Source organism: Chinchilla lanigera, unplaced genomic scaffold, assembly GCF_000276665.1.
Source record: "Chinchilla lanigera isolate Chin_1 unplaced genomic scaffold, ChiLan1.0 scaffold00082, whole genome shotgun sequence".
Taxonomy (NCBI): domain Eukaryota; kingdom Metazoa; phylum Chordata; class Mammalia; order Rodentia; family Chinchillidae; genus Chinchilla; species Chinchilla lanigera.
The window spans coordinates 8,334,067-8,361,282 of NW_004955483.1; the positions used below are offsets into that span (position 1 = coordinate 8,334,067).

Below are 27,216 nucleotides of genomic sequence, written 5' to 3' on the forward strand. Positions count from 1 at the left end.
AGACTTTTCCTGGATAGAAGATTTGGAGACATTCTGTGCATATAGCTTTGTTTTGTTTTGTTTAGCTAGTTTTCTCTCGTTAGGATCAAGCTTAGTGCTCCCTAACCTGTAGAATTTAAATCTCAGCCTTTTCTTGTTGGGAATATAGGGGAAGTATGTACAGATGTGAAATATTTGCCTAAGGTTGGCATGGTGATAGCAGGCAGCACACCAAGATGAAGATTTTTGGGTTTGGTCCTCAGTCTTTATCCTGCTTCTTCACACAAGTTAAAAGGATGTTTTGTAGTGTGCCTCGCTATCTGTAAAATACAAGTACATTGTAGGAAAAGTTCCCAAGGTGTCTTGTCTTAATGCAATGTCTTTGGAGCTAGACTAGAATTGAACCAAAGAGCCTGTTGAGTAGAATTGATGGATTTTCTTTCCCTGCACGTAATTTTACTAAGAAAGCAAACAAAAATCAACTCTAGGAGAAATGTCAGTGTCCCTTTGGATATCAGAGATCCCACTGACTAACGTCTTGTGGCTTTTTGCGCGCTTCCTGCCACATTGTTCGTGGTGAAGTCCAGTTGCTGCTTTGGGGATTCCTTCAAGCATGGCTGACTGCATGTTGGGTTTTTGCATGGGAGATTTGGTATTAGCTTCATGGTGGTGGTGGAGGTATAATCTTTGCAATAAGTTCAAAAGGTTCTCTGCTGACTTGTGTGCATTTCAGAAGTACATGTTACCTGGCCCTTAAACTATGAACTATGACAATATCTGTCATTTTCCATTCCATTTGATGCTATGTGGTTTGAGTTCTGTTCATGGTAACCTTCTGCTTGAAATCAGTGCCTACACTGATTTCAGTATATGTGCATACACAGCGTAAAAATCATCCAGCAGCTGGTATAGTTTGAGCTTGTCTTGCTTTTGAGTATAATTATCCCTGTGGAGATCCAGGGGCTCTGATTTCAGTGACTGGCACCCTTGATCAGCATGCAGTATTACTGAGGCCTCTGCTTTCCTGCATATTAATCACACAGCAACATTCAATGGCCTTTCCTAATGAAAACACTTCCTGAAGAATTAAGATGTATCTTTAAAAAGAAAGAAACAGTTGTCTGTGCACTTTACAGGAAAATATTTCCCCTCCTTGTTGTCAGGAAGAAGATTTAAACTGCGTAAGAGAGAGGTGGTCAGATGCACTCATTAAACGGCGAGAATACTTAAATGGGCAGATTAAAAAAGTGAGCAATAAAAAAGGTATGTGGGATTGAACTGCTGGGAGTAGCTTTTTCACTTCTATACAGCAGTAGTAGGTCGTTTTCTTCTCCTAGTTGGATAGCAGTGTCTTAGATTCTTGAATTTGAAACAACTGTAGGTATTAGTGAATCAGATTGTACAGTATTGGTTTAAGAAAGCTTTGAATTTGAATGTAATAAACTTTCATATATCACTGAGATATAAAAATGTTACATTAAATGTCATTAAAATTTTGTTTTGATGAAAACAGTTGTGACAATACCAATATATCAGTATGAGGCATGCTGGATACCAGAATCCAGGATTTGCAGCAGCTAGAGGGCTGCTTATGAAGCCATACCACTTGGCACCTAACTCCTCTTGAGCAGGACCCCAGTTGAGCTGGTTCACAGTGGTCCCTGCAGCCCCAATTAATGCCCTGGGGTACACTTTGCTTATGTTAGTAATGGTGGACACTTGAAGTTTGCAGTAGAAATATGTTCTAAAAAACCTAAATATCTCACTGTGGCTTCACTATCTATTCCTTGTGGTTGATTCTGCACCAACAAATACATCATGAAAGTTAACCCATGTTGTACAGAAGTTAACAAGAGTTCTCCCTCAGGAAGCATCTTGGCCCAATGTGTGGTGTCAGCCTAGTTAATATGCTGAGCTCACTAATGACTATACCTATTGAGCCCCAGAGTTAATTATGGCTACAGGGATTCCAAAATATATCAAATAAAATCCCCTTCATAATGAGCATATAAGAAAATAAAGCTTTTTCCAATTAAGGTATATGATGTTTTTAAATCCCTTAAATGGCAGATAGTTTTAAGAAACAGTATCACTATCATTGTTTCATATGATCATTCCACCAAAAACATGACATGTATGTAGTAGACATGGCTTGTATTATCCCTGTTTGACAGGTCAAAAACTAAGACCTGTTTGTTGAATAAGTTCCCCGAATTACAGCACCCAGAACATAATCTAAGTCTTCTAACTGCTGTTCCAGTACTTTTTCTACTGTTCCTGGCATGGGGTACCTTATGTTGCTGTCATAACCTCTCCCAGTCTGAATGATCATGCTTGACTTTCAAAGGCTCAAACTCTTTTTTTTAGGACATGGGAGATGTTTAAGCGCATTTTTGCCTGTCACTGATAGCTGTTTATTTTAAAGGTAGGCATTGGGCCTTCTCTCTTGCTGGTGCTCACCCTCTTATTTTCTTCGGCAGAGAAAACAGAGGATGATGTGGAGCGGGAGGCCCGGCTTGTGGAGCAGTGGGTGGGACTGACAGAGGAAAGGAATGCAGTGCTGGTGCCAGCCCCAGGCAGTGGGATCCCTGGGGCACCTGCTGACTGGTAAGGCCACCGTTCCTTCTCCACCAGCCTGCCAGGGGGTGTGCTTGCCTGCAAGAAGAGTCAGGCAACTGGCTTTCTAGGATCATCACAGTAAATGCCAACAGACTGAGCAGTTCGGGGAGGGGTGCCCACCTCTAGTACTCTCGCCCCTTTATTCTTTCCTTACTACAGCCCTCTTTCTCCACTGGAAGCCAGACAGCATCGGTGACCTAGCCAGGAATCGGCTACAATGCTCCCCTGTTCCTCACAATAATCAGCTTGGACATTGTGTCCTCGTCCCCAGAAATTCTTTTATTTTGGCTTAAAAGAAGTATTTTTCCAAAGTATACTTGAAGAGGGCAGAAAATACTTCTTTCTGTTTGCCTAGTACTTGCTTAGCTTGGCAACTAGCAGAGAGTGAGCCCTTAGCACCATATGCTTAGTCAGCTTCCCAGAAGTGAACTCTCGATGTGTTCATGACAAATCGCCTGGCCTGCTGGGCTCTGGAGGGAAACATCTGGATCTAGTTTCCAGCTTTAGCTCTAAGTGAATACGTATGTCCTTAACTTCTCTGAGGCTTTATTCCTAATCTGTTAATGGAGCTTCCTTTATGGTGATGTGAGCACTGTAGATAATGTCTATAGAATACCTCGTGTACCGTGGTAATACAGTTGTGTGTATTACAAAATATATACAGTATTTCTGTGTCCATTCATTCAATGGTAGCTGTGCCTACTTCTTATTCTCATTCTTTCTCATTGTTATTACAAGAATATGTCCGGACATGTAAGAGAAAAAAATCCCTTTCAACGTAGAGCTTACATGCCTGGATAGTTTCTTTTGGACAGACACAGGAGCAGTAATGATGCTATTTGTCTCTACCCAGAAATGGAAGTGTATCATGTTCTGCTTTATGGAACTGGAAAGCTGACTTTATAGGCACATTAACCTTACAACCTGCAGTTCCTGCCTACAAACTGCTGTCATGGGCATATGGAGTCCATCTGTCATTCTGCACCTACTCTGTTCCTCAAACCCACCCGAGATAGTCTTAGCCAGCTCTGGTTACTCTGATTCCGAAGAGGCAGGGTGCGCCCAGGAGTCTTTCTTTGAAGGGACCTCCAGGTGATTGTTTGCGGCTGGGCCAGGCGGCTCAACATTGCTCTGGCCCTTTCTGCACCCAGCCCCACCCGCTTCCACACTTCTCTCTCTTTTGGTCTTTGAAATAGCGTCCCTTTTGTTTTCCTTCTCTAAGCTCTCATCCATCCTCTCACCACCAGCAACACCTCTATCCCTTGGATGTTTCTCTGGAATTATTTTTAGAAAACTGTCAATAACCTTTGTCTCAATCAATCACATGTCATTCACAGAACTGGTAGTTCTCTTAGAGAAATCACCTAATTCCTGTGGTTTTTGTTAGCAGGGAGGTCGTGAAGTGTATTTCATGAACAGGCCCTGCACCGCCACAATTTTCTTCTGCTTCCATGGCCCTGAGGCATTTTATAATCTGGTAGAACAGAAAACACATTTTTATTTATTTATTTTTTTTTTTCTGAGGTAGGGTTTTGCTGGTATAGTCCAGGTTGGCCTCAAACTTGCTGTGATCCTCCTCCCTCAGCCTCCTAAGTGCTGTGACTACAGGCATGCATCACCACGCCTGGCTAAATGTGAAACACATACTTTATTTTTAATTTTTTTTATTAAATTTAGGGTTCCACCTCCCGGAATGGAAACACACATACCAGTTCTCTTCCTTGATTTGAATGGTAAGTAGCCAATTTCCAGGGTTGTCACGTTTATTTAAGATTTGCCACATATTCACACATAATCTGATCTGTAAGTGACTTTCGTGATTACTCACATGCCATCCCTAGGTGACACTTTCGGTCCAGTCACGTATGTGTAAGCATGGCAAGTAGAATCACTGGAGGCGAGATATGGATGTTTAATCACAAAATGAGATCACTTGGGGAGATCGAGAAGTGCATATGAGAAAACTGAAGCGGTTGATCTGAAACATTAATAGAGAAATTACCTGGGGAAGTCACCGTGCGCAGAGATTCTGACCCTTTGGCTGGGAAAGGCCCTGGCGTCTGCATTTCTTTGTGCTTCCCCAGTAGTTTTGATGCCAGCATTGCTCACACTACAGTACAGCATTGCCTTAAGAGTTGTTCTTTAGCATACCAGTTAGAACCTGGGCAAAGCTAGAGCAGTGGTTCAGTGTGTTCAGGAGTAAAATCCTTTTCAAATGAAATTTCAAGTGGAACCCCACACATGAAAGTAAAAGCACATTTGCTGAGTTTGGGGGTAGACAGGCTCATGGCAGGTCCTCCTATAGAGCCCCAAGATGCTTGAAAACCACCTGAAAACCTCTGCTCTAGAGGGAAGGTCGGTAAGGATGGATGGAAGACACAGGGAGTTTGGCTTTGGCCCATTGCTTGAAGAATTTTAGAGAGGCTAGAGGTAGAATATGTACTCGTGACGTGGTAAGTTCCCTGGTATTGTCAATATGCAAACAACAGCTGACTGACCACTTACAGATTCATTTCAAGGGCGAATCCCACATTGGACAGGACTTTGGACTTCTTTCAAGTGCTCAGGACATTTAAGTTGATAATTTAACTGCTAATATCTGCAACTTACTGTAAGTTATGTAAGTAGGACAACAAACATTTAAGTTCCAGAAGGAGTTGCCATCAAGAAAGCAGCAAAATCCTAAGGTGTGTCAAGTGAAAACAGTGCCCTAGGAGCATGAGGAGTGTCCTGTGGGACCCTCAGAAGGCAACTTCTCTCCACTCTTACCATTTTGTTTTTATTTTTATGGTGCTGGCAGTTGAACCCAGGACTCGCCTGTGCTAGGCAAGTGCTCGACCACCCAGCCCCTGTTATAGCTGTACTTAAAGAATAAAGTGTTGTGAGTGTCTATTGCATTTGTAAATGAGGAAGGAAAGAAAAAAATAAACTGTGTAAACTTCACGTGTAAAAAGCATATTTTGGGTCTGGGGATATGGCTCAGTGGCAAAGCCTGTGTTGAGCACACATGAGTCCCTAGGTTCAACCCATAGCACCACCAGGGAAAAAAGCACAGTGAAAATTTTTGGTGTTTCCTTAAAAACTGAATTTCCAGGCTGGGTGTGGTAGTACACACCTGTAATCCCAGCACTTGAGAGGCTGAGGCAGGAGGATCACTGCGAGTTCAAGGCCAGCCTGGGCTACATAGCGAGTTCAAGTCCAGCCTGAACTGCATAGTAAAACCTTATCTAAAAAAAAACGAAAACAAAATCTGACTTTCCCCCAACTTTTTCTTCTGTGCCTTGAACTTGTCAGCGGATGACCTCAGTGCCAATGAACAGCTCGTCGGCCCCCACGCATCGGGCGTGAACTCCATCCTGCCCAAGGAGCATGGCAGCCAGTTTTTCTACCTGCCCATCATAAAGCACAGCGATGATGAGGTATTGTACCCTGCGGGCCACAGAAAGGGCTGCAGCTCAGCACACGAGCCCCTGGGCCTGTCTGCCTGATAAACTGCTGAGTTCTACTTTGGGGAAAAGGACTAGGGACTTTTAAAAAATAACACATTTGTGTTACTGTTTGAAATAAGTGAGAAAAGATCTCCAGTTGATTACATGGAGTTGAGTTTATCATTTCTCTAGTGTGTTGTGTAAAATGCTGCAACCTGAGTCATCTTGTTTCTATCTCCCCCGCCCCAGGTGTCAGCCACAGCCTCGTGGGACTCCTCGGTGCATGATTCTGTCCACTTGAATAGGGTCACACCACAGAACGAAAGGATTTACCTCATTGTGAAGACCACCGTCCAGCTCAGCCACCCCGCTGCTATGGAGTTAGTGTTACGGAAACGGATTGCAGCTAATATTTACAACAAACAGGTAATGATGGGGACTGATCCTGGTGTTGTGTCTAGAGGGCACAGGTATCTCTTCCATCTATCACTAAGTCTTGTTTTGTTGGCACTGCGGATGGGGGATGTGCAGAGTTTGACCACATTGGCCAGGTTAGAGTCTGACTTTCACTTATCCAAGATGTAACGGCTCATGAGAACAGCACGGGTACATGTCATCCCCAAAAGACTTTGGCATCTTGACTGATAGGAAACCTGTCATCCTCGCAGGCAGTGGTTATGACATTTCAATATTTGAAATGCAGAAACAGGGGCTGGGGATATAGCTCAGTGGTAGAGTGCTTACCTAGCATGCACAAGGCCCTGAGTTGCATCCCCAGTACCACAAGAAAAAAGAAAGAAAGAGAGAAGAAGGAAGGAAGGAAGGAAGGAAGGAAGGAAGGAAGGAAGGAAGGAAGGAAGGAAGGAAAGAAATAAGGAAGAAAATGGATTGCAGAAACACTGGGACTGTGAGGTGAAGTACCAGGTCCAGTTGGGTAGTGACAAGACGAGGACAAACAGACTCCAAATAAATCCTTATCCCTCTGCCTTGCCCAGTGTCATCTCAAAGGTAGTGTTACCAAAATGGGTCTCCCCAGTGTTCTTCTGACTGTCCCAGGGAAGACCACGGAAACCCTGGGGAGATAACATTTAGACAATGGGTGAGAGGAGCAACCGCAGAGGCCCAGAAAGTGGGGCCCGTTTTGTAATTAGCCCCAGAGTAACAGCTGGACACTGTCATGCCTCGGATAGAGACAGAGATTTTAAGCTCAGGAGTGTTTTCTGTTTTGCTGAGTAATATGTGGGTATATAAACAACAGCAATTCATAATGCTTTTGTAATTTGTAAAATACTAAATATCATTCATCAGAGACTTAAGCTGGTTTTCCTTTTCTGCCAGAGTTTCACGCAGAGTTTAAAGAGGAGAATATCATTGAAAAATATATTTTATTCCTGTGGCGTAACCTATGAGATAGTATCCAATATACCAAAGGTAAAAACATGTACTACTTTTTTATTTTTGCCATGGGCAGGGGAGATGTAAGCCAGGGCCTTACACATCCTCGCCAAATGCTTTACTGTGGAGCTATCCACACCTCCAGCCATATGGAGGGTTATTGGGCGGGTACCAGGAATTTGAACCCAGGGCCTTTACCCTGAACTACATCCTCAGCCCTTTTCTAATATTTTTTATTTTGAGCTGAGCAAGATGGCATACCCCTATAATCTGAGCACTCAGGAGACTGAGGCAGGAGCATTGCAGCAGGTTCAAGACCAACCTGGGTGATGAATTTGAGGCCAGCGTGGGCTACATAGTGAGTTCAAGTCCATCCTGAACTGGGTAGTGAGACCCTTGTCTCCAAAAAAAAGAAAAAAAAATTTTTTTGTTTTTCTTCTAGACAAGGGTCTCACTAAATTGCTAAAGTGCCTAAACTGGGTTCAAACTCACAATCCTCCTGCTTCAGCTGGGATTACAGATGTGCACCACCCCTTCTGGTTCCTAAAGTATTTTTTTCAAATATCAGTATAAAAATAATAGAGAAGGTATTCGTTCTGCACACTTGTAAGGCATTTTCTCACCACACTTTGGATGAAAGTAGCATCATTTCCTTTCTGTCTGTCCCGTTAGGCAACGGAGGAGATTGAGGACCGGGAAACACTGGCCTTGCTGGCAGCACGCAGCGAGAGCGAGGGCACCGCGGACGGGGAGACGTACATCGAGAAGTACACCAGGGGGGTGCTGCAGGTGGAGAACATCCTGAGCCTGGAGCGGCTGCGGCAGGCAAGTCCTGACTGCACGCCTGAGGGCTTCGGTCTTGGCCTTCACCCCTGGGCAGCGCTGAATTAGGAAATGCCTCTTGTTGTCTCAGGGGAGCAGTGCTTAAGCAGCAGTTTCCCCAGAGGAAAGACTCTGCTATGTACTACTCAAAAGAAAAATCATGGATCATTTTTTATTGGGTGCTGCCTACTTGCTGAGCACTATGCTGGAGGAATTTAGATACGTTATTTTGTTCATTCATTCATTCATTTGCTTTTCACTTGGTTTTTTGAGTCGGGGCTCACTGAGTTAGCCACCATGCCCAGCTAAATACATTATTATTGCATGGAATCATCAAGGTAACCCTCTGAGTGTCTGGATTACTCTGCAGTCCCCATTTTCAAATGAGAACATTGGGGCAGGTAGAAGCTGGCTATGCAGCACCAGGTTGCACAACAAGGAAGTGGGATTGGCCGGCTGTGAACTGGGTAGCCTGACCCCAAAGCCCATGTGTCTCCCCGCTGTCCCATCATTGTCTCCTTAAATTCTAGACCCAGGTCAGCTTTAAAGCTGCCAGCAGGATGTTCGCGTGAGAGTAATGATCCCAGGAACAGGACTCTGAGGCCCTCTGTATGCCCTGAGCTGCTTCCCTAGGTGTCCTAGTAGACTTTGTGGAAAGCTTGTGCTGAGCGAGAGGAGACAGAATCAGAACCTCTTCCCTCAGTGGGAACCCTGCCTGAATTGCTGCATGAGTAAAATACAAACAGCATAAAACTTGACTGTCATTTTGCCAGTAAGATACACAGCTGGAGGTTTATTCTTCATTTTCTCTCTGCCCTTGTTTTAAAAAGTTCACACCATAAATGTCTTTTGCTCTACAGTTTTCCTGATTTTGTTTTGGAACAGATACTTCCAATAGATTGGGGGCAGGTACTATAAGATTTGTTTTGTAGCTAGGAACTTGTGTGTGTGTGCATGTGTACAAGTCAAATGATCTTTACATGTGGATTTTCTAAGCCAACAAAGAAGCATACGTTCCTTTTATAGTCAGATGAGATACTAATAAGTGGTATCTTTAAACTCTTCTGTGTTCACAGGCCGTCACTGTCAAGGAAGCCCTTTCCACCAAAGCCCGACACATTCGGAGGAGCCTCAGCACGCCAAACGTTCACAATGTAAGCACACCCTGTGGCGCGCCGGGTCTCAGGACTGGGGCTGGGGACCTTGTGCAGATGTGAGGCTGGGATTCCCACAGTGGGCACACACTGAATAGTACCCCATAGTGTCAAGACTGCATCTCTGTCCTTCGAAGCACACCAGAGCCAGGCCTCCAGACATTCATTTCACCCCTTGTCTCTCCCTTGATGGTTTTGACTGTCTTCCTCATTATAATTCATCTAAAAGATTCAGTTGACAGAAACTGCTTCTAGAGCAGGGCATGTGGCATGTGTCTGTAATCCCAGCACTCAGGAGGCTGAGGCAGGACTGCTGTGAGTTGAAGAGCAGCTTGGGCTGCGATAGTTAAAGGCCAGCCTGAACTGCACAGGGAGACCTTGTCTCAAACAGCAAAAACAGCAACAAAGAAACTACATTTAGCAGAGTGGAAAGGGTTCTGGGAAGAAGGGACAGATTAATGCTTGGACCACTTCAAAGCATTCTTTTCCCAGAAGCAACAGAGTAAAACTAACATCCTTCTAAGGAAAGGTGCAGGATTATGTGCCTGCCTAATTTTCAGAATTGGTAGGAAATTATTAAAAACATGGTGAACATTTACAAAAAAAAGTCTTATGATTGGCCCCAGAGCAAATCACAGTAATCACTACCAGGCAGATTACTTCTGACCACAGTGCAGTCATTAGAAATTATGAGGCTCTTACAGTTGTAGCTGCAAAACACTCCTAATTAACTCATGTATCAAAGAAGAGCACATAATAAAAATTAGGATGTATTTAGAACTAAATGATGATAAAAGCATGCATATATCAATGCTTGTAAGATGCAGTTACTGTGGTACTTGGAAATTATTAGCTTAGGGCTGGGGATGTTTGTATATTAGTAATGCAGCACCTGCCCAGCAAGCATAAGGCCCTGAATTCAGTCCCTGGTACCAAAAAATAAAAAAAGGGAAAGTGAAAAGAAACTATTAGGCCTAAATTCCCTATTCCTCCACATAAACACCACTATTAGACAGTAGAGAAAATGAAAAAGCAAGAGCTATTAGGAAATCTATAGCATTTATATTAAAAAGAAGGGATAAACAGCTTAAAACAAAGAAAAGGCTTGGCATGGTGGCCTGTGCCTATAATGCAGCTACTTGAAAGGCTCAGTCCAGGAGGTGAAGGATAATATCAAGACCCTATTTCAAAAAACAAAAACAAAAAAGGATGTGGATGTAGCTCAGGGGTAGACCATGTGCTCCCTGTATATAAGGTCCTAAGTTCAATTCTCAGCACTGAAGCAAAAAAAGAAAAAATAAAAAACTAAAAAAACTCTGAAGTAATCTAAAACAAGTTACTGTTTTGAACCTGAATCTGATGAAGATTCCACAACTATCTATTTCTATTAAAGAGGGCACAAGACAGTGTTAACTGACACCACGTGGATTCAATTAGCAAAATCCAGACTGTGGGAAAGTTTACAGTAAAAATATCCTAATTTTTAAGATAAACTTAATTAAGTCTGTTTTACACAGATTAAATTTCAAATGAATTAAATTTTAGGAAAAGGGAGAACTCACCAGTTGAAAGAGACTTAAACATATCAGTCAATTGCAACGTATGAACTATTTTGATCCTGAAATTAAATTAGTTAGAAAACCAGAAGACAGCCACACATGGTGGTGCATGCCTATAATCCCAGGACTTGGGAGGCAGAGACAGGAGGATTGCCATGAGTTTGAGGCCAAGCCTCCTCTACATAGTGAACTCAAGGTCAGCAAGCATTACATAGCAAGACCTGTCTTAATGAAAAAAAGAAAAGGAAAACCAGAATGCATTCAAATAAAGAAGGAAATAAAACTTACAGCAGAAAAACAATGTAGAATAAATACATAAACATTTATTTCTTCACTTAGGAAGAAATACTGGAAGTAGGAAGTGGTACTGGGCCTTTAACCCAGGGCCTGTGCGCTGAGCTCCTTCCCCAGCCCTATGTTTGTTGTTTTTTTTTTTTCTTTGAGACAGGGTCTCACTAAATTGCCTGGGCTGGGCTTCAATTTGTGATCCTTCTGCCTCAGCCTCCTAGAGTGCTGGGGTTACTGGTATGCACTACCACTATGGCCTAGAACAAGCATAATATTAAGCAGAAGATAAATAGAATCAACAAAACTGCAAAGCAGGTTGTTTTAAAAGCCTGGTCAGATTGTTTGGGAAGAAAAAGAAAATATGAAAGAAGATGCAAGTATTATTGGAAATAAGAAGGGAGATATTGCTATAGAAAGAGCAGAGGCTTAGACAGAGAATGAACCATGAATAGTGTCATGCCACTACATGTGAAAGCTTGAACAAAATGGAAATTTCCTGGAAAAACAAAAAGAAATAGTCAGGCATGGTGGGAAATAGAATCGGGCATGGTGGCACACACCTTAAATCCCAGCACTCATGAGGCTGAGGCAGGAGGATCATTGTAAGTTCGAGACCAGCCTGTGCTACAGAGTGAGTTCAAGGCCAACCTGTCTCAAAAGACAAAAAAAAAAAAAAAAAATAGAAAACCTAAATACAGCTAGCACTTAAAAGAAAGCCTAACTAAAATCATAGCTTTGTTCATGGGTGGTAATACAGTGTATCAAAAAGTTGGTGCAAGAGCCCAGGATGTAGCTCAGTGGCCCAGTGCCTGCCTGGCAAGCAGGATCCCTGAGTTCAATTCCCAGGACCAAAAAAAAAAAAAAAAAAAATTGGCACCTGAATTTCCTTTATTGGTAAGAGTGACTAGGGGGTTGTCAATTTTTTTATGCTTTCAAAGAACCAACTCTTCAATTCACTGATTCTTTGTATTATATTTTTAGTCTCAATTTCATTAATTTCCACCCGGATCTTTTTAACTTCCTCCCTCATGCTAGCTTTGGATTTGGATTGTTCTTGCTTTTCTGGGACTTTGAAGTATGTCATTAGATCACTGGAGCTTGCTCTGTTTTTTTCTGATGTGAGCATTCATCATTATAAACTTCTTTCTTAGGACTACTTTTATCGTGTCCCATAGGTTCCTATATGTTGTGCTGGGATTATCATTTGATTCTAGGAACTGATTTCTTCCTTGATTTCTCCTGAGACCCATTGATTATGCAAGAGGGCATTGTCTAAGTTCCATGTTTTTGCATAGTCTGTGTAGTTTGTTTTGCCATTGATTTCTAGTTTCATCACACTACAATCTGGTAAATTATTTTGATTATTTTGCATTTACTGAAGCATGCTTTATGGGCTAGCATGTAGCCTATTTTGGAGAAAGTCCTGTGTGTTGCTGAGAAAAATGTGTGTGTTCTGTTGTTGGATGGAACACTAGATATCTTTTAAGTCTATTTGTTCAAAGGTTAGGTTCAACTCTGATACTTCTTGTTGTTTTGGGGGGGTTTTTTGGTCTTCTTGGTTTGTGACAGTAGGGTATTAAGGTCCCCCATTCCAGTTGAATTGGTGTTTATGTGATCTTCATGTGCATTGGTATTTGTTTTATGAAATTGGGTGTGCTGGTGTTTGGTGCATATATTTATAATTGTTATGTCTTCAAGTTTTCCGTTAACCAATATGTAGTGACCTTCTTTGTGTCATCTAATCACTGTTGGTTTGAAATTCACTTTATGTGAAATTAGAATAGCTACTTTGGCTTTTTTCTGAGTTCCTGTTCCATGGAATATTGTTTTCTATCCTTCATTTCTTATCTTTAAATTTCTTTTTTAACTAAGTGTGGTTTTTGTATACTGCATATCATTGGGTTTTGTTTCTTTTCATTTCTTTTCTTTTCTTTCCTTTTTTTTTTTTTTTTTTGTACTGGGAATCAAACTCAGGACCTTCTGCTTCCAGGCAGGTGCTTGTGCCACTGAGTTATATCCTGGCCCTGGGTTTTGTTTCTTGATCCATTCTACCAATCTGTGTCTTTTGATTGGGGAGTTGAGACCATTCCTGTTGAGTGTTATTACTAAAAGTTATTGACATGCTCCTATCATTGCATTATATTTCTGTTCTTGTTGTGGACTTCTTTTCTCTTTTTTCCTTTTTTTTTTTTCTTTCTGCATAGCTGCTCATCCTGCCAGGTATATTCATTATATTTGACCTATTGGTATTATTGGCTTCATTGTCTCTTTCAAGGAGAGAATGAAGTTCCTTGAGAACTTTTTTGGGTCTTATTATGGAAATACCTTATTTCTTCACCAATTTTGAAGGAATGTTTTGCAGTATATGTACCATGTTTCCCCGAAATAATACCTAACTGAACCGAAGGATAATCAGACTTGAAAACTAGAGATCAAGAATGGCAGCCCCAGTCAGCCTTACCTGCCGTACAGCATAGCCACCAAGCAAGAAGATCATGATAGCAGGTGAGGCAAGGGTAGGCTGATTGTAGCTGGCATTTTTAATCTCTAATTTTCAAGGCTGATCATTTTGCAGTCCAGCAGGGTCTCATTTTCTGGGAAAGAGCATAACTTTAGAGCTAGAAGTTGTTATCTTTTAGAGCTACAAGTTGTTATTTCTTATCAAAGAGGGTTGTTATCTCTTTTAGGTCTTCCTGGCCTTTAAGAGAAGTGGTGTTGAGAAAAAAAAAAAGAAGTGGTGTTGAGAAGTCTTCTGTAATTCTAATGGGTTTACCTTTATATGCTGTTTGTTCGCTTTCTGTAACAGCTTTTAAGATGGCATCTGTATAATGGATTTTTGGTACTTTGATTATTATGTGGTGTAGAGAGGTTGTCTTTTGGTCGTGGCTATTTGAGCTTCTGTATACCTCATTTACCTGTATGTTTCTTTCCCTGTATTTGGGGAGTTTTCTGCTATTATTTCTGTGCATAGATTTTTTTATGTCATTTATACTATCTTCTGATTTTTCATTTCTTCCAGTTACTCTTAGATTAATGTTCTTTGCATTGTCTAGCAGCCGTTGGATCTATTTTTTATATTCTCTTGTTGCTTTTTCTAAAGTATCTTTGAGCAATTGGTCTTTGAAGGCAGTTGATCTTCCCTATCTTCTAGTTCTGAAATTCTCACACCAGTTGCTTCTGCTGTCCATTCTTTCAATATAATTTTAGTATCCTGAATTTCTGATTGAAGCCTTCTCATGAACTCTTAATTCTTTGCAAAACTGGTTGTGCATGTTTTGTATAATTTTCTTTAGCTCAGCTAGCTTTTTATTAGTGTTTTCTGAAAACTCTGTGGTCATTTTGATTATTACCTCTTCATTTGTTTAGTTATATTTTCTCTGATCCTGCTGAGCACTATTTTGATGTTTTCTAACCTCCCGTGCTAATTCATTCAAGTAATTTGTTTCAAAAAGTAAAAAACAGTACAGAATTTCAAAACAAGATGATAGGAAATTAACAGTGGTTATTATATTGGATATTGTTATCTTCAAAATAGTTGCTCAGATTACCAGATATAGGCATGCAAAATTGATCAAATAACATAAGCACTAACTGTTCCTTTCAATAAACTAATAGGAATTAGTAGTACAGTTATCTTAGCTATCTTGTGTGTGTGTGTGTGTGTGTGTGTGTGTGTGTATTTGTTTGGTTTTTTTCCCTTAGAAAGTAGGTAGAGGTCTGAAAGTCAGGTGTAAGCAGAGAGTTCATGAACAAAAACCAAACTGCAGAGGAAATACTTTGAAGAATCAACAGCTGGGATCTCATCTTATTAAAGTTTTTGCATATCAAAAGAAATCACCAATGGAGTAAAAAGAAAACGCACAAATTGGGAAAAAAATTTTAGCCAACTGTCCCTCAGACAAAGGACTTCTATCTAGAACAAATAAAGGATTAAAAAAAAAAAATCAGGCCTCCAAAATTCAAAGACCCAGTCCAAAAATGGGCATCTGAGATGAATACAAACTTCTCAGATGAGGAAATACAAATGGCAAATAAATATATGAAAAAATGTTCAACATCATTGGTCATTTGAGAAATGCAAATTAAAACACTGAGATTCCATCTCACCCCAGAAAGAATGTTTATCATCAAGAAATCAACCAGTAACAAATGCTGGAGAGGCTGTGGGAAAGAAAGAACTCTTTTCCACTGCTCGTGGGAGTGTAGATTGGCAAAGCCACTGTGGAAATCAGTGTGGAGATTTCCTCAAAAAACTAGGGTTAGAGGTCTCCCTTAACCCAGCTATTCCCCTTCTAGGTATTTTCCCAGAAGAATTAAAAACATCATACCACAACAATATATATGCACCCATGTTTATAGCAGTGCAATTTGTTATAGCTAAACCTCAGAAACAACCCAAATGCCCATCACCTGAAGAATGGATAAAAAACGATGTGCTCTTTTTATACAATGGAGTATTACTCAGCTATAAAGAAAGATTAACTCGAGGCTTTTATAGGTAAATGGATGCAACCAGAGACCATACTCTTAGGTGAAACAAGTCAGACTCTTTCAAGTAATTTGGGTGTGTGGCTTTTGCTAGTCTTCCTGTTGATGCCCTCTGATTGGCTTTGTGGGAGTTGATAGTTTGGGGATGCATTTTGTTGCCTTGTCTCCTCATGTTTCCATTTTTTGTGTGTTTTGTTTTGGGTTGAGGTGTGCTGGCATTTATAATGGACGGTCTCTGTTACTAGTGTAGAGATCTCTTTAGTCAGTCACTTTTCAGTGATGAGCTTTGGGTGTGACTAACTGTTGTCTTTTGCCTCTGCCCTGAAACCCAACCATGGTTAATTTGGGAGGGGAGAGCCAGGTTTGGTGGCGCACACCTGTTACCCAGCTCTCAGAAGGCTCAGGCAGTGGAATCACCATGCATTCCAGGCCAGCCTTGACTACATAGTGAGTTCAAGGCCAGCCTAAACTACACAGTGAGACCTTGTCTCAAAAGAATGCAGAGGAGAAAATGCTCAACACCAAATTCTCTGGAAATGTACCCCAGTAATCTGAGTGGTGGCTTACAGAGGAAACCTATTAATAACAACAATTATGCAACTGCGACAACATCAAGCAAATCAACTATAGTAGCATCATCCAAGACAAATTGGATATTAACATACCATAAGAACCACCTTTAACCCTACAGAAGAAGTTCAGTTATAGTGTAGACACTAAAACAATCCAAGTACTAACTTATAATTAATATATACTACATGGAACAGCTATATCTCCGCTAGTGGTAGAAAAGAATTCAACAGTAATTTTATAGAGTTAACTATCTAAAGATTAATAAAGCTTTGTGGTTATGTTATCAAAAATAGAAGGTGTTGGGAAGGGGGGAATGTAAGAAGAAGAATTTGAAACTTTGAACTGTAGGACCTGATGAGGAGAGAGAAATGGTATAAAGGTTCCTATTGGGGAGTAGAGGTTGTTTATGAAATTAGGTAAAGGCAACAAAAAGCTGAGAAGAAATAGAAGGTAAACATAAAAAGGAATAATACAGAGAGTAAGAGAAAACTAAAGGGAAAAATTAGATGGAAGAGGAGGAAAATAAAGACAAAAAACTAAAAAGAGATGGGAGAGGGAAGCAAGGAAAATAGACAAAGGAAAATTCCCCAAACTCCAGTACATTACTGGAGAAAAGGATAGGCCAAAAGAAATTTCCCTTTGATTTTAAAGCAGTTTTCCTCCAGGGGTTCTAGCAATTCTTGTTTTTTTTCTGAGGCCCTTCTGCTTTTCCCAGGCTATGACCACGTCCAAGTCAAGACATGTCCCCACTAACACTGACGGATAAAGAAAGTGGCCAGACCCCAGGTCCTTGCTCCATACAGGCACCAGCAGGCAGTCAAGTGGGGGCGCCAGTGCCAAGGCTTTGAAATCCAGAGCCGCTCTGGCTGGGTCTGGCCTCTGGCCATGGTGGGGGTGGGGAGCTGCGTCCTTCCAGGCTCAAAACCCTTAGGGGCTTCTCTTTCCAGCCCATTCCCTGACTATACTGTCTCCTGCTGCTGTCCCTTACCCAGGCACTGTAGGAGATAATGCTGAAGTGAAGCCATTCTGTGACTGCTTCCAGTCCTGAGTTCACGCAGCCCTTTCCCGGAGCGGCACGACACCCGCATATGCTCCCCAGGGATAGGGCGGACACCCGGACTGGCATTGCATACCAACTGTTGCTGTGGAAGGACTCTAGTGGGATCTGTAGGACCCCACGCTGACCCTGCAGATACAGCAACCGCTGGTTCATTCTACCTCTGCCTTTTCCCTGGGGCCTGCCTCCTGGGGACCCCAGCATTCACTCTGTCTCTGCAGATTTGGTCTCCCTTCCCCACGAGCCTTGAGCTGGGAGCCCGGGAGAAAGTCCTGACTGTTTTGTTCCCTTTTCTGCCTTTTGTGTCTTCAGTTTCTCTGTAGCTTTTCATTTCCTGTCACTTCCTTTCCAGTTCCTGCTTGATCTCTTTTTTCTTTCTTCCCAAAGTCGTTATTTTCCCGCATCTGTCTGTATTCTGAGTCTCAGAAAGGCAAAGTTGTTGCTGCTCACCATGTTGCCAAAGAATCCCAGTGGATTATTTTTGGAGGATTCCAAAACTCACCTTGAAGTCTCCAAGGAAAAGCAGAGTTCAAGGCACACAAACTTTATCTCTAGCCAGGAGATCCTGTGCCCTAGATGTATACACTCCTCACAAGGGTATCCAACCCTTCGGCTTTCTGGGGGTGCATTGAGTTAAGAGGAACTGTCTTGGCCACATATATAATATAGTTAATGTGTATGGATTATAGAATTTCCTTTACTTTAAAATATTTTATATTATAACATTAAAAAAATAGATGACAAGTGGCCCATGAGTCTTAGGTTGGAAAAGCCTGCAAGAGAGCCCTATAGTTGCACAGATTATGTTTAGATAGACCTAAATGGTACTGCACATAATACACTATCAGTACTTGTAGGATGCAGTTAGAGTGGTGCTTAGAGCCAATGACAGTGCCATATATTTCATCATATTTGTAGTAGAAAAAGATAGAAATAGCCTAGATATCCATCAGTAGGATAATGGAACAAAAAAATCATATTATACACTGGAAGAAAACAATGTGTGGTATGAGAGCACTTATATGAAGAAAGAATACAGAAAATGACATTTGTGTGTGTGATATATATGTGATATAGATATATATAGATATATATGTAATTACATAAGATATGCATGGAAATAATAAACCACAAATTGAGAGTAAAGAAAGGGCTTTATCCATACCTGTGGCATTGTATTACTTTATATAAAAAGAAAATTACATTAAATATATGAACCAGTTGATGAAATGGTTCATTTCTTCTAGGTCTCTTCCAGTCGACCGGACCTTTCTGGCTTTGATGAAGATGATAAGGTGTGTACTTGTGGGCATGCCTATGTTATTCTAAGTTCTTGAGAACATAGTCTGTGCTTGCAATGTTTGATTATGTCTTCAAGAAGTTTGCAATCTACTCCCTAGAGTCCGCTAATTCCCAAGAAGTTAAAGCAAGGTGAAAAGGTCACATATGATATATAATGGTGTTTTCCCCTTGATTCACCAATACCTTCTGCCTTTTGAAACTTTGAAATCTCAAGTAACCATATCACAGCTTGTGCTGCTACCCAGGCAAAATGAAGAATGGTACCTTTTTACTCTGAGAAATGTTTCTGCCTAGTCTTTACACTACCCAGTTACCTTAAATATATACTAAATTGATAAAAGTAGTTGCCTTTGGGGAGGGAGGAAGATGAAGCAGACCAGACAGGGGCTGAAAAGTGCATTGCATTATATTTGTAATGATTTTATTGTCTTGAGGAAATACAATAGATTTTAGCATTTATTCACTCTAAGTGTACCTTGGGTATGACAGTAGGTGTTGTATTAAAGCACTCTTATATGTGCCTGAGGTATTTCATAAGTAAAGGAAGAAGAACATATACTTCCATTAAAAAATAGAAGAAACTCAGATCTGGGCTTCCTTCCTCATTTTCAAGTGACTTAATGACAGTTGACCCATATTCTTAACTTGTAGGGTTGGCCAGAGAACCAGTTAGACGTGTCAGACTACAGCTCCAGTTACCAGGATGTAGCATGTTATGGAACTTTGCCCAGGGATTCACCTCGAAGAAGCAAAGAAGGTAGTGCTGAGATTGTTTCACAGTGATACTTCTTCGTAATTACTTAGGAACAGCATGAAAAGAGTCTTCCGTGGTTATCGCATAATGAGATATGAAGCTGAAATTCCAGTTTGTCGTCATGAACAAAATGCATCATGTTCACTTACTGGATTTTTTTTCTTTTTCTTATTCTTTTTTGCTTTGTAGTCAACATATCACAAACATTAGTATGTTTTTTGTATACTACTTTACATTTTCCAGATCATTTTTTGTACATCAAATTCTGAGTTTGAGGTTCATTTTGAGATGTACGTGAATTGTACTACATGACTCTGTACCAAAAGACTATCCATCTCTGGCATATTCTATTCAAAGGAATTTTTAATGCACGCAAATGATTCTTAAAGCAGGTGAAAAATTATCCAAGAAATGAGTTTAATCAGTGTCAGTGATAATATCATTACCTCCCACTACCTTGAGGGGAACAACATTCTCCAAAATGTAGATCAGCTTTGTTACCTTAAGCTTTATATTTTACCAACTAAGTGCTTTTCTTTTTTTTTTTTTTTTTTTTTGGTACTGGGAATTGAACTCAGGACCTTGTGCTTGCCAGGCAGGCACTGTGCGGCTGAGCTATATCTCCAGCCCCCCACTAAGTACTTCTGTAGTAGGAATTGGGAAGAAAATAGGAAAGAGGCCAAACAAGATAATAAATGAGGATAAATGGGAAAGAATTGTCTTCCCTTAGTCCTTTAAAGCCAAGTGGTCTGAGGAGAAAAGACATTGGCATGAAAATGTATCCAAAACTGATTCAGTAAGTATACTTTTTGAGCCTCAATTTACTATCTTAAAATATAGCCAGGAAAACAAGATACACAGAAATTAAAACACTGAATGATAAAGTACCAGAATGCAGGCACCTGAGGATAAGGGCTCTGAGAAGTTAGAGATGGAAAATCAGCATGAGCTGAAGGTGGTCTGGTAAGTGGTGCTCATGCTCGATTTTGAAAAGAGGGTAGAAATCCTCCGGATTTCTTTCACACCTTTAGTAACTTTGGGGCATTACAGATCTATCTCTGTGCTTGCCCAGATTGGTTTTACTGCTCAACCCATATTAGCATGTGAATGTCATTGTTATGCCAGGTACTCCCACCACCTAGGTTACTGCCCTGCTTCCTGCATGTCCCCTAAGGGGCTTGGCCTATAAACTCAAACCTTTTTGTTTTCCTCAGGTTGTTCCTCGGAGACTCCTCATGCCTTAACAGTCAGCCCTTTTAAAGCATTCTCTCCTCAGCCACCAAAGTTTTTCAAACCCCTCATGCCTGTAAAAGAAGAGCAAAAGAGAAGGATAGCTCTTGAAGCAAGACCGCTTCTCAGCCAAGAGGTAAATGCTTGATTGTCTGCACTCTGCAAAACAGAAGGGAACTGTGCTGTCTACGGAGAGTGGAAATTTGCATTTTTGAGTCAGACGTACATGTAGACATGCATGAGTTATCACTCCACAGATCCTGCCTGTGGATACCTCTTTCTCAAGCATATGGGGCCAGGGTTGGATTTTTTTTTTTTGTTATGGTTATTGTTGTGGTTTTGCTACCCTGTGTTGAGGGCTTTTCAAACTAATTTTTTGTCTTTTCAGTGAGAAAGAGATGTCCCCTAGGTGTTTTGAAAATATTAAAGGCTTTCATTTATTCATTTTTTGGATCAAACTAATTATGCTTTTTGCCATAGAATCTGTGTAGTCCTGTCAGATTTCACCAGTAGTTTAATTCTGGCCTGCAGAATTGGCTGCGGAGTTACTCACATGTAGTAAAACGTTGGCATTGCTTTTCTAACGTGCATGTACTTACTGTGTATCTCAGCTGTCGTCGTCTTGTGTGTGATGCATCTGTGTGTCTTAACCTTTGCAGAGCATGCCTCCATCTCAGGCACATAACCCTGGCTGCATTGTCCCCTCAGGAAGCAATGGCAGCAGCATGCCAGTAGAGCACAATAGCAAACGTGAGAAGAAGATTGTAAGTTCTGGAACCATTTCTGTCATATTGCCTGGTGGTGGGTTTAAAGCCCTGTCACAGACTGTCTTCCCAATGCTTTAGAAGGAAAAACAAATAAGACGTGTATTCATTCTTTGCCTTAGAAAAAAACAAATGGTGATGAAATTTTGCATGAATATGGCCATGACCTGTGATTTTTCTACATGTTCAATCTATTTATTTTTGCTTTAGTGTAAGTTTGCTTAGGGAAGAAACAGAAAGGACATCTTTGATGATTCTGGTCTTTACTTTAAAAAAAAAGTATAACAGAGATCACTTGAACTAATACTGAAATCTTTCTAATGTGCCTATACATATTGTCCAGATTCTGAAGTTAATCTACCTAGAGGAATTGCACTTACTTGGAGTAAGTAAATACGCATTTAGCTGTGGGTATGTTTGAAAGCTTTTCTTATATTGCCTGATGCTACTGCCAAGATAATTCTGTAGATTATAGCTGTACTACAGTTCTCCATCATCCATCATATCATCATCATCATCATCATCATCTAGCTAGCTCAGGGAGCCTTTGCTAATTTGCTGGCAAAGTATATTCCGAGCCTCTGGTCTCAGCCTTGCTTTCAGAATGTAAGCTTATCTATTTTACCACAGGTAGATTGAAACTGTTCTGTAAAACCTCATTCTCAGGTGCTTGGTTTGTAAATTATACCTATGAGATAAATTTTTATGCCAGGCACTTCAGATTATAAATTATACCTCAAATAAAACTGTTTGAAAACCTGTATGTTCGCAAGCCTGGAGAAATTCTCTAATTTTTTGTTCCAGCTGTCATTCTCCTGTGGCTTCCTAGGTTTGGAAAGTATAAAGCCAGCCTGGGGCCAGCAGAAGCTGCTTGATGGTTATGCCTGCATATAACCTGCTAGATAGCCAGAATGTGAGGAGTCCCATTTCCTAGCTATATATATATTTCCTAGCTATACCATGTCGGATCCACTCCAAAGGCTTGTAGCCTCAGATCTAATGGATCCAGATACGCTGCTAATGCATACTGTGTGCAGACTAACTGCAGCTTAAAGCAGATGTGCAGTTGGCCACTCACCTGCATGCCCGAATGCTAGTGGATCAGAAAAAACACGCCTCCTCCTTCCTAATGTGAGGAAAGAAGGAAAGGCACCCTTTCCCTTTCATTTCTGTATCCCTCTTCCTGCCTCTGCTTCTTGGTTCTCCGTCTCACCATCCCAATACTGCTGTCCTAGTTCCTGGAGGAGAGCACACCCCCACAGCTGCCTCTTCACCTCCACAATCTTCAGAGCTGTTCATTCCCTCCTCCTCCTGCCCAGCTAATAAAGGCTGCAGTATAGGCTAGCAGGGCAGAATCACTGCTGCGCTGTTATTCCTCAAGTTCTCTGGCTCTCCACCTGATTAGATCTGTTTACTGACATAGCTCTTATCAGTGCTGTGCACAGGGCCAGAACTCAAGCCTACTGTCACAATCCATTTTGGAAGCCTCACGGTTCACACCCCTTGTCCCATGGTTGTTTTCTTTACTTTCTTTTAAGTATCATAAAATAAAACCCTCCCAAGATGAGTGCTTATTACGGATCACAGATGCATACTAAAGAAAAGGAATATAAAACGCATCTCAGCCAGTGAAGTATCGGATGGAACCATATTCTCTTGACCCAAGAAATCCCAAGTGGTAGTCAGGCTCTATGACTATGCACCATGAAGTATGCTGAGGGGTGGCGGATGTATTATTTGCCTTTTTGTGGTCTTTTTGAAGAGCTGCATTTATTCTCCTTAGAGACCTGCCTAGCTGAACACTCTTTGGCTCTGAGGATATTGCACTGTTCAGTCTATTCCAAGTAGTGGTTTCCTGGGACATTTTGGTAGAATTTAAATACATTGCTTTCATTTCTCTTTGGCAGGTTTCAATTTTATTTCCCCTCATAGATGGATATAAACTGTTTTCTTCCTTTGATTCTAATTCACTTTCTTTTCTCTTCCACTTAAAAAAATCACAGAACAAATCAGTGGTTCAGACTGATGGAGGGCATTTGCAGTCATTCTTAAGAAGTAATATCAAGACACTGCCTGTTATTTTTTTACCCATCTAATTGCCGTAGCAGCATCTGTAACTTCACATAAAATATAATAAATGTAATTACACTTTTAAAGCTGTAGTTTATTCTCTGGTCCATTTGGGAAGATATATGCAGATGTGCTTCTTGTCTCATCTAAATAAGATAAAGGTAACAGTGTGCCTTTGCAGTCTACCTTTTTAAGCCATGAAGCAAAAAGACTAGCAGAAAGAAAGGCAGCCATTTCTTTTAGAATTCTCTGAAGTTTTGCCAAGATGACATATAGTTTATTCCTTTTGTTTTACAGAAGAAACAAAAGTCTAGGATTATTGAGTGACCTGGCCAGGGTCTACAATTAAAAAAGAGTGTAAGAACAAAGAGCCCTATCCTTCGGCAGAGTGGGGCTGACTCCAGTGACCCCAGGTGCTTCCAAGCTGGTGCACTTCAGCACCCTGCTCCCTGCCTTTAGTACCATGGACAGCAGTGCCGGGGGTGCTTGGCTAATGCAATCCTGCAAACATTTTGAAACTGTCACTGGTGGCCTGCACAGACATGGTTATAGTGGGAGTGGAAACTGCATTAATCATGTGAAACTCCTTGCGAAGAGTCACTGCTTTAACATGGGTTTTGGTCCCTTTTTAAAATCAAGGTGTTTTGTCTATAGGTCAATATCAGCTGCATAAGTTAAATCACAAAAACCAAATCATGAAGACTATAGCTATAGAGACGCTTGAGAACTCCATGCTCCACTTTTAGGTAGGGGTTTAATTCTTTTTGTCCTGAAGACATTGTAGGAAGGTGTTTAGTTTAGTCTCCTGTAAGATAGAGTGATAAATGATGCTTCTGGTATAGAAACTATCTAACCAAACTCTTCAGAATGGATTTTAAGTCTATAAGGTCCACTTTTCCTCTCCTTGTAGATAATAATTCAGTAAGCTCCCAGCGTCTGTTTAAATGTTGGAAAATGTGTAATCTCTGCTCAGTTTCCCTTTTCCTGGAAGAAGTTGGCCCTAGCCCATTAGTCTTTCCCTTTGGGTCATTGGGACATTTCCTCCTCCCTAAGTGCATAATTGCATAGTACTCCCTACATGAATTTAATCTTTAAGAGTTTTGTGTACTCTTCAGTTTTACCAAGGTCATCCTAGTCCTTTAGGAAGAATTTTTTTTATCTTTGTGAGCTCATAAACGGATACTTCTTCCTACTCATTAAACTCATGGTTACATATTTCATTCATCAAAACTGTATCTTAGAATAAAAGGCCTTTCCTCAGTCTTGAGAAGAACTAACCTTCAGCTATCAGAGGGCTCCAGATAATTCTCATCTACAAACTTTTCTTTGCAACAGATGCTTTTTAGTAATTAATTGCATCAGGTACTGTAGGCTTAGAGAACTGTTCCTTTGGCAACTTAAAAGGAAATACAAACAGTGTAAACATTTGAAAATCAATTTAGAATCTAAACATGTTGAGTAGAGAACTTAGAAAATACAGGCAAAGCCTGTTGATTCAGAGAGTTCTGTCTAATCTTTTCCTTTACCAACTTTCTCTTCCACACACACAAAAAATAGTCCCTTCCACCCCCCTTTTTTTTTAATTATCTACTTAATTTAGAAGACAACTAAACTAAAGATGGTGTGAGACTGATGTCAAATATTTTGCTTTATTAATGTTAGGAACTTTATCACCACTCCGTAACATTTACTTTTTAATAGCCAAGAAATTAAGACTGCTGCTTCCTTTAATATATACTTTTAACAATTTTGTGATAGTGAGGATTGAACTCAGGGCCTTGCATGTGCTAAATACATGCTCTATCACTGAACTGCAACCCCAGCCCCCAGACATATTTTTAAAACTGCTATCAAACTGAATAAGGACTGGGGATACAGCTCAGTGGTGGCATTCTTGACTAGTGTGCATCAAGGCCCTGAGTTTGATCCCCAGCAGCACGAGAAATAGAACTTTTCTTTTTTTTAGTAACAGTATCAGAGATTGAACCCAGGGCCTTCACACTGAGCTATATTCCCAGCCTTTCTTTTTCTCTCTCCCGTCTTAGCTTTACAGAGTGCCAGGATTACAGGTGTGCACCACCATGCCTGGCTTATAAATTATTTTTTAAAGTGAAAGGCATTGAAGAATATTAAACTGTTTTTGAGGTGTTTATCATTTTATAAGATGAAAAAGAAAATATTACTAAAGATGGGCCTGTGGCACACGCCTATAATCTCAGCATTCGGGAGGCTGAGACAGGAAGATTGTGGAAAGATCAAGGCCAGCCTGGACTACAGTGAGTTCAAAGCCAGACTGCACTACAAAGCAAGATCCTGTCTCAAAATAAAAAGAAAATAAATTATTACTATAAAAGTCAACAGATGAACTTTATATTCGTTGTGAACAACCATCTGCCACATTGTGATTAGTCTCTTGTCTTCTTCATACGTACATATGTAGTCCCCCGCCCTTGGGATTTGGATCTAGGTTTTTAGTCACCTAGTTTTCGTCATTTACAGACATTTTAAATAACTTGTTAAACCAGATGACCAGAGGACAAAGCTATTTTTAACGTTTCTAGGATCAACTTTGAATGAAATTTTTATCTTCCCAAGCAGAGTTCAGAATGGTTCTAAAAGCACCTACTCCTGAAGGAGGGTCCAGGTCTTGTTTCTCTCACCATTCCCAAATCCTCAGGACACTCGCAGGCACATGGTGGGAAGGTGATAATATTTCCATGAATCAAAGTCACTTTTTAACCCCTTACGGTCCAATTATTTAAATACAAGATGACCAAAACTCACATTTTTTTGTTAATCTTTATAAGATAACAGGAAATACAAAAATGACAATTTTATCAAATTTATTCAATACACGAATCAACTGGTTGAACTGGCATCTGCCCAAGCAGTGCTCAGGCTAGTCAGTATGGAAACAAACATGCTGCCCGAGTGACACTTGGGTAAACTGGGAAGTGGTTAAAAGCAATATCTGTAATACCACCAGATATCTGTGAGGTCAGTTAAGTGACTGAGTGGTAGACCACATCTGTATTTGAACACAAAATACCCAAATGTTTTATATGATCCACCAAATATTTGTAAAACTCTTCTGTTTGGAGAGATATTGGAGAGTTAATCATTCTTTTGTATATTTACATTTTTGTAAACAAAATTCTAAATTATTTAATGCAGATTTTCATTTATTATCCTTATTACCAACCTTTCTTATTTTCTAGCCAAATTCTCTTTTAAAAAGCCTGGAAAACAGTAGTAGATTTTTAGTATTTTATAGCATTGCAGTGCAAGTGTCAAAGCCGTATTCTTTGCCCTTGGGCTGTTGGAGGTCTCTTTTCTTCCTTTGTTCCTCAATAAAATAGAACTTTTTCATAAGTGGTCTTCACCTCTTACGCATGGCTTCCCAAGAGGAAGATTGCAAGACCACAGGAAGGGGTGGTTCTTCTGCCTCCAGTGCTCTGTTCATTTAGCAAAAATAAAGAAGCAGAGACCAATCATGAGAAATGATTATGAGTCCACTGCACTTAAGTTCCATCCCTTTTCATAAACCAGGGAAGAAAATCTCTAATTAGCATTGAGTGAGCATAGAGGGAGAAAGAACACCTTCACATTATGTGACAGTGTGTTTATATTCACAGGTCTCTGAGAATAATATTCTTGTGTCTACAGTTGGTGACAAGATTTGTCTAAACCTGGAAAGAAAGAAAGAAAAATACAGGAATGTGAATGCCTGTCAT

The 27,216-nt window shown here is 40.6% G+C and overlaps 1 protein-coding gene across 3 annotated transcripts in view; it reads left to right on the plus strand.

Annotated features, from left to right (window-relative positions):
• The window catches only part of Kif13a (kinesin family member 13A), a 175,132-nt gene that overhangs the window by 142,553 nt on the left and 5,363 nt on the right, over positions 1-27,216 (plus strand). For 2 of the 3 annotated variants that reach the window (XM_013503819.1, XM_005403395.2), the window contains 11 exons: positions 1,143-1,242; positions 2,460-2,586; positions 4,276-4,331; positions 5,893-6,017; positions 6,276-6,452; positions 7,365-7,457; positions 8,094-8,246; positions 9,320-9,397; positions 18,610-18,657; positions 19,316-19,421; positions 20,633-20,784. In XM_013503819.1, the coding sequence (XP_013359273.1) occupies positions 1,143-1,242; positions 2,460-2,586; positions 4,276-4,331; positions 5,893-6,017; positions 6,276-6,452; positions 7,365-7,457; positions 8,094-8,246; positions 9,320-9,397; positions 18,610-18,657; positions 19,316-19,421; positions 20,633-20,784 (1,215 nt within the window). Of the gene's footprint in view, positions 1-1,142; positions 1,243-2,459; positions 2,587-4,275; positions 4,332-5,892; positions 6,018-6,275; positions 6,453-7,364; positions 7,458-8,093; positions 8,247-9,319; positions 9,398-18,609; positions 18,658-19,315; positions 19,422-20,632; positions 20,785-21,307; positions 21,413-27,216 lie in introns of all 3 variants that reach the window. The other variant, XM_013503818.1, reaches the window with a different exon arrangement.